The 12,576-nt window shown below is 45.9% G+C and overlaps 1 protein-coding gene across 1 annotated transcript in view; it reads right to left on the bottom strand.

The window, feature by feature from the left end:
* Positions 1 to 733: 733 nt before the first annotated feature.
* The window catches only part of NCR2 (natural cytotoxicity triggering receptor 2), a 14,981-nt gene continuing 3,138 nt past the window's right edge, over positions 734 to 12,576 (bottom strand). Inside the window, 6 exon segments of the mRNA XM_023734115.1 lie at positions 734 to 787; positions 789 to 1,095; positions 10,595 to 10,675; positions 10,677 to 10,707; positions 11,528 to 11,640; positions 11,750 to 11,864. Coding sequence (XP_023589883.1) covers positions 734 to 787; positions 789 to 1,095; positions 10,595 to 10,675; positions 10,677 to 10,707; positions 11,528 to 11,640; positions 11,750 to 11,864 — 701 coding nt within the window.

Raw genomic sequence — 12,576 nt, 5'->3', positions numbered from 1 at the left:
CGCAGGGGATGGGGGTAGGGTGGGGGATGGTGGGGAGAGGAACTGAGAAGTCCTGGGAGGAAATGGTGGTCAAATCAAATGCTGCCTCACTCTTTTTACTCTCTCTCTGCACATATGGCCTCTCATTTTCTGGCCCTGCCTTTATCTCTCTTTCCCAGAAGGACTGAAGGAGGTACAGTTGACAGGGTCAGAGAAGCATGTGGATCCTGACCACAGTCCTAAGCTGGTTTGGACCTGCAGTGCAGTGGGTTTCTTTTACATACAGCCTTTCTGGCCTTGGGTTTATAATTCTGCCAAAGATGATTGACTAAGCCATAATCTTGCAAGGGATTGGTTGATTGCTATGCAAATAATGGCGCATAAAACTACCCAATAGAATTAAGTGACTTGTTTCTATAAGTAGCCAACCAGACAGAGGTTTTCATAGAGAGGCAATGGGAGAGAGAGGGAACCTCCTAAAAGAGCTGTAATATGGGCCTAGAACTGGAACACTGGAGCTGGCGCAAGGCGGCTACTCATCGGGCTTATGTGAAGCACCCTCCCCTCTAAGGGAGCTTTCAGACTTTCAGGGGACAACGAGAGAACAGAAGATAAGAAAGGTCAATGATGGAGAAAACAAAGGGCAAAATACAGAACTTGGTTCACTAGAGATCAAATGTGGAAAGGCAGGACCGTTTTATAGTTTGAAGGAAACTCAAACTACATGAATAACATACTCACATAATTTTATAATTTACAAAACTTGTTCATTTGTATTGTTCAGCCTAATCCTCACAACAGTGTGGTAGTAATATTTATCCCTCTGCATATGGGGAAACAGAGGTCCAGAGAAGGTCAATGACCTGCTCAAAGTGACAGGTGGCTTTCCTAGCATCTGGGCTCCTAAGTTTCATCTGAGATTTTCCATTGCAAGTCTTACCTGCAGTGAGACATGAGACCAGGAGGGTGGTCAGGGGCTGTCGCAGAATTGCACACATATGCAGAAGTGGCCCTTTAGGGAATTTCCTTGCCCACAATCCCTCCCCCTTCCCCACCCCACTACACACTAGGTTGGTGGCCACAGCCTCCAGACAGAGAGGAAGGCTGCCCTGGCCACTGTTGGCCACATGGGGTGCCAGTGAGTACGTATGTGTTTGGGTCCAGCTCAGGCAGTTTACTCACCCTGATTTTTTTCTTTTTTCCCTTCTGTTGTCCACCAAGAAAGGGAGCTTACTTTCTGCAGGCCCCCAAGATCAGCCCTTGCCCACATACACCATCTCTGTGTCCTTCCATCCCGAAATCAACTCTGAGTTGTCCCTGCTGTTTCACAAGGGGATCTGCTCTCCCCAGTGGACAGTGAGTTCCTGGAAGGTGGGGGTCTGCTCCTTTCTCTGCACTATGGCCTCCCCACCAGTGTAAGCAGGGTGAATGCTTTCCACACAGAGCCACCCAAGGGTGTGGACACTGCTGGGGCTGATTGGGCCCTTCTGGGATCTCAGACCTGGAGCCCAGGGGTGGGAATGGGAGAGAGAATATCCCAGGCTCAACCTGTTTCTCCCAACTTGGGGAATGGGCTGAGCCTAAACCCACGGGGCTCACACTGTCACTCTCATAAGCAGAGCTTTTCCAGAGGGACCTGGGGTCCTTTTCATAGGTCCCAGAGAATTATTTGACAGAGGAAGTTTCAAGCTGAGTGGATCAGGCCTCCTTTTTCTCCAATGCCTCCAACCCCCTGCCCTTGCACATTAGTAGGGGTGGGTCTCTGATTGATTCCAGGTCTGCCTGACCCAGAGTTGGGCTCTTTCTACTATACTGCACTCCCTCTAAAGCTCAGCATTTGTTCAGTGTTGCTATATGTCTGACACTTTATGAATATATTATTCTACTTCATAATCCAAATAACTTAGTAATGTGGATATTGTCCGTTCTGTTTTTACCAATAAGTGGCTGGGGGTAGAGATCTAAAGTACCTTCTCCAGGCTCACTTAGCTAGTAGGTGAGGAGGAAAGGTAATCCTTATTATGTAGGGACCAAAAGTTTAGCAACACTGTCACCTGCAGTAATGTGGAAAGTAGAAAATATACCTGATGGACTAGGTGATATAGCTAAGGAGATCTCCAGACAAAGCGTTGAAGTGCCTCCTGGTTTCTTCTTGAGACTTCTTGTAAAATGTGAAAGGAGAGAGAAAAACCATAGGCAATATAATTAAACATGAAGGAGCACTGAAAATTCTCAGCCTCTCCAGACAATAAATTACGCTAAAATCAAATTCAGGCCACTCTGGAAAATATGGTCTAAAAATGAAACTGAAAGTGTGACTGTAAAATCCTTTGTTACGACTTCAGAAATATCAAAGGCAGTGCCTCAAACATAAGGCCCTCTAAAGAGTTTAATGTGCATGCCTCACAGATTCTCTCAATTAAACATTAGCATTTCTAAGATGCTTAAAGACATTATTCCTCAGTATCTCAGCAGAAGCCCAAGGTATAGAAGGCCTTATCTTAAAGAGATTAGTGCATGTGGTTTTTGTTTAGTGGAGTGAATCCCAATAAAATTCATAGGAGACCCACAAATTTTTTCAAGAGAATGACATTATAAAACACTACCAGATTGGACTGAAAGGAACAGAGACAGTATAAAATAAAAAAAGGACTTTCATACTCCCAAAATTCTACTGGAAGAAAGCAGGCTGAGAAAACTATGAAACTGTAAACATGGACTGTCTTTCATGGAAAGGGAAGGATGAATCAGAGGACAGAATTAAGAGCCCAGAGGGAGGAACCAAGAGCCATGGGGAATTATTCCCAGGTAGAAGAAGGACAGAGACCTAATCAATAAATTTCTAACATGTACTCATTTGAATTTCAGATTTTGTAAGGATCGGTGACTCCTTTTACCTCCCATCTCCCCCACACCCCTTTTGAATAGAACGTCTATAGTGGTTATCTTATGCTTGTATCACCATTGTATGTTGGGTGTTTATGGGGAAGACAACTTCTCTCTTTAATTCCCAGGTCTTCAGATCAAGAAAAACCATAGTCGAGGAACTGTACTAAGGAACTGCATCTGAGGAACCATATCTGCCCCTGGACTTGATTTAAATAAGTTTCTGGACTTTGTGGTGATCCTGTAATAGGATGAGACTTTTGGAGGCCTTTGGAGGGGATGAATATGTTTTTCATGTGGGAGGAATATAATTAATTTGTAGCCTGAGTGTGTACTGTGGTGGTTTAAAAATATACCCACAAATTCTTTGATACGTCTTCCTTCAAGAGATGGAGTCTAATTCCTCTTTCTTTTACTGTGGGCTGGACGTAGTCATTAGCTTCTAATGAATAGAATATGGCAGACGTAATGGCATGTGACATCAGAGACTAGATAATAAGAAGCATTGTGACTTCCTCCTTGCTCTCTCTTGGATCGCTCACTCTGGGGAAGTTAGTGTCCATGTCATGAAGAAAGGCCCATGTGGTGAGGAACTGAGGCCTTGTTCCAACAACCATGTGAGTGAGCCGTTTTGGAAGTGGCTCCTTCAGTGACTGTCAAGCCTTTGGATAACTGCAATCCTTGATGACATCCTGGCTGCCCCCAGAAACACCCAACTAAGACGCTACCAAATTTCTGACCCCAGAAACCGTGAGATAGTAAATATCTGTTGCTTGTTCTTTCAGGTTTCTAAGATTTGGGAGTAATTTATTACACGCCATCCAAAGACTTAGGAGGAAAACCACAAAAGTTGTTTTGTTTGTTTGTTTTTACTGGAAGCTAAGAGAAGAAAGCATTTCAAGAAGGAACGCATGATGAGCCATGTCATCTTTCCAGTAAGATGAATATTGACCATTCCATTTAACAATGTGGAAGTCTTTGGAGATTATAACCAGATGTTTCAAGGAGTGACACAAAGAAAGGCCTGATTGGAGTGGGTTCAAGAGAGAACAGAAAGAGAAGTACTGGAGGCTGAGAGTGTATCAAATCCTTTCATGTGAGTTTTGCTGTAAAGGGTAATAAAATGATGGAGCCGTAATTGGAGGTGCCGAGGGTCAAGAGAGTTTTTAATATACTATATTTACATTTGGAAACCCTGGTGGCATAGTGGTTAAGTGCTACAGCTACTAACCAAAAGGTCAGCAGTTCAAATCCACGAGGTGCTCCTTGGAAACTCTATGGGGCAGTTCTACTCTGTCCTATAGGGTCTCTATGAGTCGGAATCGACTCAACGGCAACGAGTTTGGTTTTTGGTTTTTTACTTACATTCTGATTGTCATGACACTGAGAGGGGGGAAAAGGTGACGCAGGTGAGAGGAGAGGACTTCTGGAGCAATGTTCTTGTGTAGACAAGAGATGGGATTTTGGGCCTAAGTGAGATGAGAGCAGGGAGAGTTCATCCAGAGTGTCAGGAAGAAGAGACTAAGTATGAGGGTACAGAAGTAGCATGCTTGGCAGGTATGGCTGACCCGGGTGGCTATTCTTTTTTTAAAATTTTTTTTATTGAACTTTAGATGAAGGTTTACAGAAGAAATAGTTTCTTATTAAACAGTCAGTATACATATTGTTTTATACAATGGTAACAACCCCACGACCTGTCAACACTATCCCTTCTCGAACTTGGGTTCCCTATTACCAGCTTTCCTGTCCCCTCCTGCCTTCTAGTCCTTGCCCTAGGCTGTTGTGCCCCATTAGTCTTTTTTTTTTTTATTGTTGTACTTTAAGTGAAAGTTTACAACTCAAGTTAGTCTTTCATACAAAAATTTATACATACATTATGTGACCCTAATTACTCTCCCTGTACTGTGACAGCACACTCCTCCTTTCCACCCTTGATTTCCCGTGTCCATTCAACCAGCTCTTGACCCTCTCTGCCTTCTCATCTCACCTCTGGACAGGAGCTGCCCATTTAGTCTCATGTATCTACTTGAGCTAAGAGGCACACTCTTCCCAGTATCATTTTATGCCCCATAGTCCAGTCTAATCTTTGTCTGAAGAGTTGGCCTTGGGAATGGTTTTAGTTCTGGGTTGACAGAGAGTCCAGGGGCCATGCTTTCTGGGGATCCTCCAGTCTCAGTCAGACCATTAAGTCTGATCTTTTTACTAGAATTTGAGTTCCGTACGCTACTTTTCTCCTGCTCCATCTGGGACTTTCTGTTTTGTTCCTTGTCAGGGCAGTCACTGGCGGTAGCTGGGCACCATCTAGTTCTTCTGGTCTCAGGCTGATGCAGTCTGTGGTCCTTTCTGTCTCCTGGGCTAATACTGTCCTTGTGACTTTGGTGTTCTTCATTCTCCTTTATTCCAGGTGGGTTGGGACCAATTGATGCATCTTAGATGGCTACTCACTAGCTTTTAAGACCCCAGACACCACTCACCAAAGTAGGATGCAGAACATTTTCTTAATAAACTTTGTTATGCCAGTTGACCTAGATGTCCCTGGATGTTCTTTTCTAAGTGTTTTTTGTTTGTTTGTTTTGATTTTTCAGTGAGTTAGGAAGCAAAGACACGAGCTGAGCATGAGAAGACGGAGAGGGAGGAGGCATTGGAGTTTGAGGGGACAGAGGATGGTGTGAGATAGAGGTCTAGAATGGAGCAGGAAGTGTGATAAGATTGCCCAGGAGCCCTTCGGGCCCACTTCACATTGTTGTTGTTTTTAGTTGCCGTCAAGTCAGTTCCGACTCAGGGAGACCCCATGTGTGCAGAGTAGAACTGCTCCATAGGATTTTCAGGGCTGTGACCTTTCAGAAGCAGATGGCCAGGTCTGTCCTCTGAGTAGCCTCTGGGTGGGTTTAAACCACCAACCTTTCAGCTAGTAATTGAGCACTTAACATTTGTGCCACCCAGGGACTCCTCACTCCATGTTAGAGGTCATGTACTTACAGTGAGATAATTCGGCATGACTGGTTGTTCTTCTCCAGCCACATTCAGCTTCCCTGGTGCTGGCACAGAGTAAGTAGAAAACTGGATTCAACTAGGGTTGGATTCTTGCCAGAGGAGTTCGGTGAAAGGGGAGAAATTAAGGCTATGTGCTGAAGAGTGATTATAATGACAGCTTCTGGACTCTAAGGGAAAGGAAAGCATAAATGAGGTGAGGAGAAGGGATAAGGGGCAGGCTTAATGGATTATAGGTCCCATTGGTGTTGAAGAAGTACTATGATCAGGTTAATAGGATTGAACTAGAGAGACCAGGTGGTGGTTGGAATGTGGATTTCTCAGAAATGAGATTATGAAGGAGGAGCTGCTATTCTTCATGACCATTTGAATGGGTGGTTGAGGTAGTGTGGAGGTCAAGATTGTTGGTGGAGAGAAGGTCAAGGAATTGAGAGAGCAGGGGTTGGGAAAGATCATCTACAAGTCTACACAGGCCTTGAGGTCACCAAGGATTATAGCAGGAGTAGTGAGAGTGACAGGGAGCCAGGGGTTAAGACTCATGGAGAATAAAGAGGAGAACCCCAGATTATATAAGATCTGCAACAATGATGGATGGTTTATGGTGTAGTCTGATGATAGAAAATCAAATTGTGGGGGTGCTTTCGGAGGGATAGGAAGTTAGGAATGGACATTGAGGAACCAGGAGGACACCAACACCACCTTCAAGTGCAGTGGTACAAGGCAAGGGAGAGCAAAAAGCCTCCACTTGGGAGAACCACAGAAGAAGCAGTGTCCTTAGGAACAGTGGATTTTGGTGAGAATAGAAAGAAGATGAAGTTCAGAGAAGTTGAGAATACAGGGGCTTATGCTGATAACTGTACATTTCAGGGGGCAGAGTAGAAAGGTTTATGAATTTTTCGAAGAGTGGGAGATAGGGTTAATGTAACAGATTTATAAGATTTAATAGGATTCCCTTGTGCTCAACTACTAATCTAAAGGTTGGTAGTTTGAACCCACCCAGTGGTGCCACAGAAGAAATGTTTGGTGATCTGCTTCCATAAAGATTACAGCAATGAAAATCCTACGGAACAGTGCTACTCCAAAACACATGGGGTGGCCATGAATTGGAATTGACTTGATGGCAAAGGGTTTGGTTTTGATTTTTTATAAGGTCCTATACGGTTACTAACAGTTGGAATCAACTTGACGGCAATGGGTATTGAGAAGTGATTCTGGGTTATTAGAGAGAGAATTGGGGAATGTCTTAGTCATCTAGTGCTGCTATAATAGAAATACCACAAGTGGATGGTTTTAACAAAGAGAAGTTTATTCTCTCACAGTCTAGTAGTCTACAAGTCCAAATTCAGGGCATCAGCTGCACGGGAACCCTTTCTCCATCGGCTCTGGAGGAAGTTCCGTGTCATCAATCTTCCCTTGGTCTGGGAGCTTCTCTGTGCAGGAACCTCAGGTCCAAAAGACGGGCTCTGCTCCCGGCACTGCTTTCTTGGTGGTATGAGGTTCCCACGTGTCTCTGCTCGCTTCTCTCTTTTATATCTCAAAAGAGATTGGCTTAAGACACTATCTAATCTTGTAGACCTCATCAGTATAATTGCCACTAATCCTTCTTATTACATCATAGTGTTAGAGTTTACAACACAGAAATCACATCAGATTACAAAATGGTGCACAATCATACAATACTGGGAATCATGACCCAGCCAAGTTGACAGATTTTTTTGGAGGACACAATTCAATCCATGACAGGGAGTCGTGGGAGTCTTGTAGTGACTGGAATGAACAAGGATAAAGGCATGAAGGGATGGTCTGGGGGTCTCAGGCTGACTGTGGGGTGGTGGTGGGAGCGAGCCAGGAGTCTTTACAGGAGCAGGTGGAAAGCTGGGATCTTTCTCCCACTCCTGCCCACAGTGGTGGGGGCTGGGGAGGGGCGGTTTGATGGGAAATCTCAGGTCCATCTTCATTCCAGCTAAGGAGGTGTGAAGACGGCGAAGGAAGTGGGTAAAAATTGTATAAATCCTCGAGGGGAAAGAGAGCCATGAACGTTTTAAAGCTAGGTAACAACTGGATGACTTAACAGACCAGAGACAGCTGAAAACTAATGTCTAGGGGTTTAGGGTAGGAGATCTAAGAAGCAAGCCATTTTTACCTTAGAACCCCAGAAAGGCTCAGCACTTGGAGGCACAGGCATCTCTGAAGGCAGAGTAGAAGGGGGGCTGGAAACTCAAGAACAGGTTGAATGTCTCTTTAAGAAGCAGTTGCATGCTTAGATTCTCTGCCTCTCCTAAGACTAAAAATGGGTCAGCTGCCCACATCCTTTCTCCCTCCTCTCACTCACCACCCTGCAGAGAACTTGACGTTAGTTCCTGAAGAACCAAAAAAACCCCCAAAAAACCGTTGCTGTTGAGTCAATTTCGACTCATGGCAACTGCATGTGTTACAGAGTAGAACTGCTCCATAGGGTTTTCTTGACTGTTAATCTTTACAGAAGTAGGCCACCAGGCCTTTCTTCCATGGTGTTGCTGAATGGGTTTGAACCACCAACCTTTCAGTTAGTAGCCCAACACTTAAACGTTTACATCACCCAGGGACCTTAGTCCATAAAAAGGGTGGACCATATTGGAGCTCCACTCAGGGCACCAGGCACTGCTGAGTAGGAGGGTCTATTGCAACAGAGGGCTGAGTGGAAATGGGCACACTGCACAGTGAAACCCTTTTGCTTTGCTACAGCTGGTGCCCAGAACCCTAGCATTCAGGCTTAGACCCTGTCTTAGTCATCTAGTGCTGCTATAACAGAAATACCACAAGTGGATAGCTTCAACAAAGAGAAATTTATTCTCTCACAGTCTAGTAGGTTACAAGTCCAAATTCAGGGCGTCAGCTCCAGGGGAACACTTTCTCCATCGGCTCTGGAGGAAGGTTCGTGTCACTAACCTTCCCTTGGTCTGGGAGCTTCTCTGTGCAGGAACCTCAGGTCCAAAAGACGCGCTCTGCTCCGGCACTGCTTTCTTGGTGGTATGAAGTTGCCATGTATCTTTGCTTGCTTCTCTCTTTTATACCTCAAAAGAGATTGGCTTAAGACACTATCTAATCTTGTAGACCTCATCAGTATAACTGCCGCTAATCCATCTTCTTACATCATAGTGATAGTTTACAACACGTAAGGAAATCACATCAGATTACAAAATGGTAAACAATCATACAATACTGGGAATCATGACCCAGCCAAATTGACAGATATTTTTGGAGGACACAATTCAATCCATGACAGACTCCACAGACAACAGTTAAAATAGCCCTTTCTGGAGCAATTGAGCAAAGAGAAAAAAATGGAGCAATCCTGAGATATAAGCATCTGCCAACAAAAATCCATGCTCCTGCCTTATCAGTCTAGAGACCCCTTCAAACCCCACAAACCACACAGAATGTCTGATCCGAGCAGCTTTAGAGGCCCTCACTCTTCAGTACAGACAGGCTGCTGAGAAGCAGGAGAGTTTTCTGGAAAGCTTTGAGGAAAGACAGAGGCCAATGAAAGGAGAAAACAAAGGCTATAAAAGGCACTTAGAGGAAACAGAAAATACACAAAGCTGAAAAAAACTTGAAAATGTTAAAACTTTAATATTGCCAGAGAAAAGATTGCATCCCCAAATAAAACATGCATGCTATAAAGAGGAACATTCAGAGGACAAATGGACTGTTTAGAAATGTAAAAATATGACAGCATAGATTGTAAAACTGTGACGAGAAGAATTAGACTGTAATGTTAAAGAACTTTTCCTGAAAGTATGAATAAAGAAAAAAAGATGGAGAATAGGAAAGAAACAATAGTAAAATTATAGGTGCATGCCAGCAGGTCCAACATCAGGACAGTAAGAGTGAGAGTATCAGAAAGAAAAAGAAAGAGCGACCCTCTAGGATGACAGTGCCTGGGGTAGGACACAGAGCCATTTCAGCCTTGGCTGTACTGAGGCGCCCCTTGCCCAGCTTGCGCAGAAAAAGGGAGGGTTGACTTTCTCCTAGAGCCTGCAGCCATCTTGGGCAGTAAAAACAGCATGGAGGATGCACAATGACATGATGACAAACAATGGCTGACCTTGACACGGCATGGGCACCAATAACGACACTGAATTTCAATTCCTTTGCAGTGAAAATGCACAGAGGTGTTGTTGAGAAGGGATGTATAAGGGGAACAATCTAGCCGCCATTAGTTGATGGTGAAGAGTGAAGGCAGGGCACTGGTTAGGTGACTGACATAGTAGTCCAGGTCCAGGGGCAGGTGGTGAGGGGACTTGAAAAGGGGGACGAGGAGGAAGAGGAGGCAGAAGGAACATAAGATGCAGAACAGAGTGGCCTTGGCAGAGAGTGGCTAGACAAGGGGAGAGGGAGTGAGGACCAGAGAAAGGTTGGGATGACCTGGGTGCCTGGCTGAGCTGAGAGCTGTGGGGTTAAAGACAGGAGCAGGAAACCGAGGAGGAGAAGAAGGAGTCATAGCAGTGGCTCCATTTGATGCGAAGATGTTGCGCTGGGCTTTGGACCCAGAACTGGATGGGGCTGGTGCATTTGCAAACTGACTGTGAACCAGCAGTAGAGATGGACCTTGGGAGGAAATCCTCAGCTCTGGACTGAGGGCTGTAGCCAAGGGCTTTGGGTCAAGTTCTCGGAAGTTTTGGCCTTTTCTGCAGGGAGAGTAGAATTTGGAGATCAGGGAGGAGCTCCTTGGAGCTGGGGTCCGGGGGAGACTGGCCATCCATCTTGGGTCCTGTGGCTCAGTAGGAAGTGCTTTCAGGTCTGTGGCTTGGGCTGAGCTGGGCACATCGGAGACCCATCTGTATTGCACCTGTCAATTCCTCAAGACCCTGAGATGTGAGGAGAAGGAAGACATACACGGAGTGACTTCAGTCCATTCCTTGACTCTATTCCCCTCTTCCCACAGCCCATCCCCTTCTCTAGCCACCCTGCTTCTTGCCTGACCCCAGACCGTTTCTGGATCTTCTTCACAGCTTACATTGTCCCTGTACCTTTCACTCAGCCCCACCGAAATTTTTCCTCATGAGCTCCCTTCTCCCCAGAGCTTGTAACCCTTTTCTTCCTGTCCCTACACTCTCTCCTTCAGAACTTAGATGAGGCCGAGTCCTGGGATGAGGGCTTTAGGAGGTCCCTGGACTTGGACATTCCCAGGGGGATGGCTGGTGGGAGGTAACTTCTGCTTGTGCAGGTCAGTGTTACTGATGGAAGAATGAATGAGAGAGAGAGAGAGAGAAAGAGAGAGGGAAGAGGAGGAGGAGAAGGAGAAGAGGAGAAGGAGGAGGCGGATGAGGAGAAGAAGGAGAAGAAAGAGAGGAAGGAGAAAAATAAGAGGGGAGGGGAGGATAGGGGAAGGGATAAAAGACAATAACAGCGAAACAGAGATAGCAGACACAGAGATACCGAGTTTTTAGTCTAGTTACTGAGCATGCCTGAGGCTCTGTTCTTAAACCAGGGAACCCCAGCAGCTGTGGGTGGACATGGACAAGGTGACAGAGTTCGCACTGAAAGACAAAAGTGGGCCTGTAATGTCTGGTGAACATTCACAACGGATAGGATCAGTGAGGGTTTCATCTGGAGAAACTTGTCAATTCTGATTTTTCCCTCCTCTGTTCCCTGCCCCATTTCACCCCCAGACCAACCTAACCCACTCACAGGACAAACAGGGCAGCCAGCACGAGGCTCTTGGCCGTGAGGAGTCCACACAGCACGGGGACCAGGACACTGGGGGCTGCAGCGCTGGAGCTGAGGGTGGAGTTATGTTGCCTGGAGGGAGGAGGGAAAACAAGGGGGAGGACAGGGCTGGGGTGGCAGCCTCTGCTGCGGTCCCTGAGCCAGGCCCATGCGGATGTGGGTCCATCCCACCTAGACTCACTGTGAAGGGACAGTGGTGCCAGAGGAAGCCCTGGGGGCCTTGCTGGCTCCTCCAATTGGGGCCAAACTGCCCAAGGTCTGTGCTGAGTCCTGGTCACAGGGAGATCTGTTACAGGCTGCCAGGGAAAGAGAAAGGACCTCGTTAGTGGGGAGCGAGAGCTCACCTGTTCCCACTAGAGGAAAGCAGGAATAGAGAAGTGGGATGGACTGGGAGCCATTGAGCCCACTGGCTCAGAAAGAGAAAACAGATTGTAGAGGTGGGGTCTGGATTGTGAAGTTGCCTGCCTCAGGACTAGACAGACCTGCAACTGGGACTCTATAGCAGTGCCCTTGGAGGTGTCACTGGGTCCAGGAAGAGCCCTGGAGTAGGAGTCAGGAGGCCTGTGTCTCCCTCCAAGTATTTCCTCATTGTTGGACAAGCCTTCTCTATCTCTCCATATGGAAATAGACATGATCTTTAAACCCCTTTCATCTCTGATGTTCATAGATTCCCTTTCCCATACCTCTAGGGCTGTTTGAAGAAGCCTTTGTGGTGCAGTGATTAAAGTGCTTAGCTGCTAACTGAAAGGTCTGTGGTTCAAACTCATCAGCTGCTCCGTGGGAGAAAGATGTGGCAGTCTGCTTTCATAAAGATTACAGCCTTGGAAACCCTATGGGGCAGTTCTATTCTGTTCTGTAGAGTTGCTCTGTGTCAGAATCCACTTGACAGCAGTGACTGGAGGTCTGTCTGGGGGAGAGGGCCTCTCATGGGGAATTTTTTTTTTTGTATACTTTATTTTATTTATTAAATTAAAAACAATTTTTTTATTGTTGTTTTAGATGAAGGTT

Source organism: Trichechus manatus, unplaced genomic scaffold, assembly GCF_000243295.1.
Source record: "Trichechus manatus latirostris isolate Lorelei unplaced genomic scaffold, TriManLat1.0 scaffold00065, whole genome shotgun sequence".
Lineage (NCBI taxonomy): Eukaryota > Metazoa > Chordata > Mammalia > Sirenia > Trichechidae > Trichechus > Trichechus manatus.
This window is presented reverse-complemented; position numbering and strand designations above follow the sequence as displayed.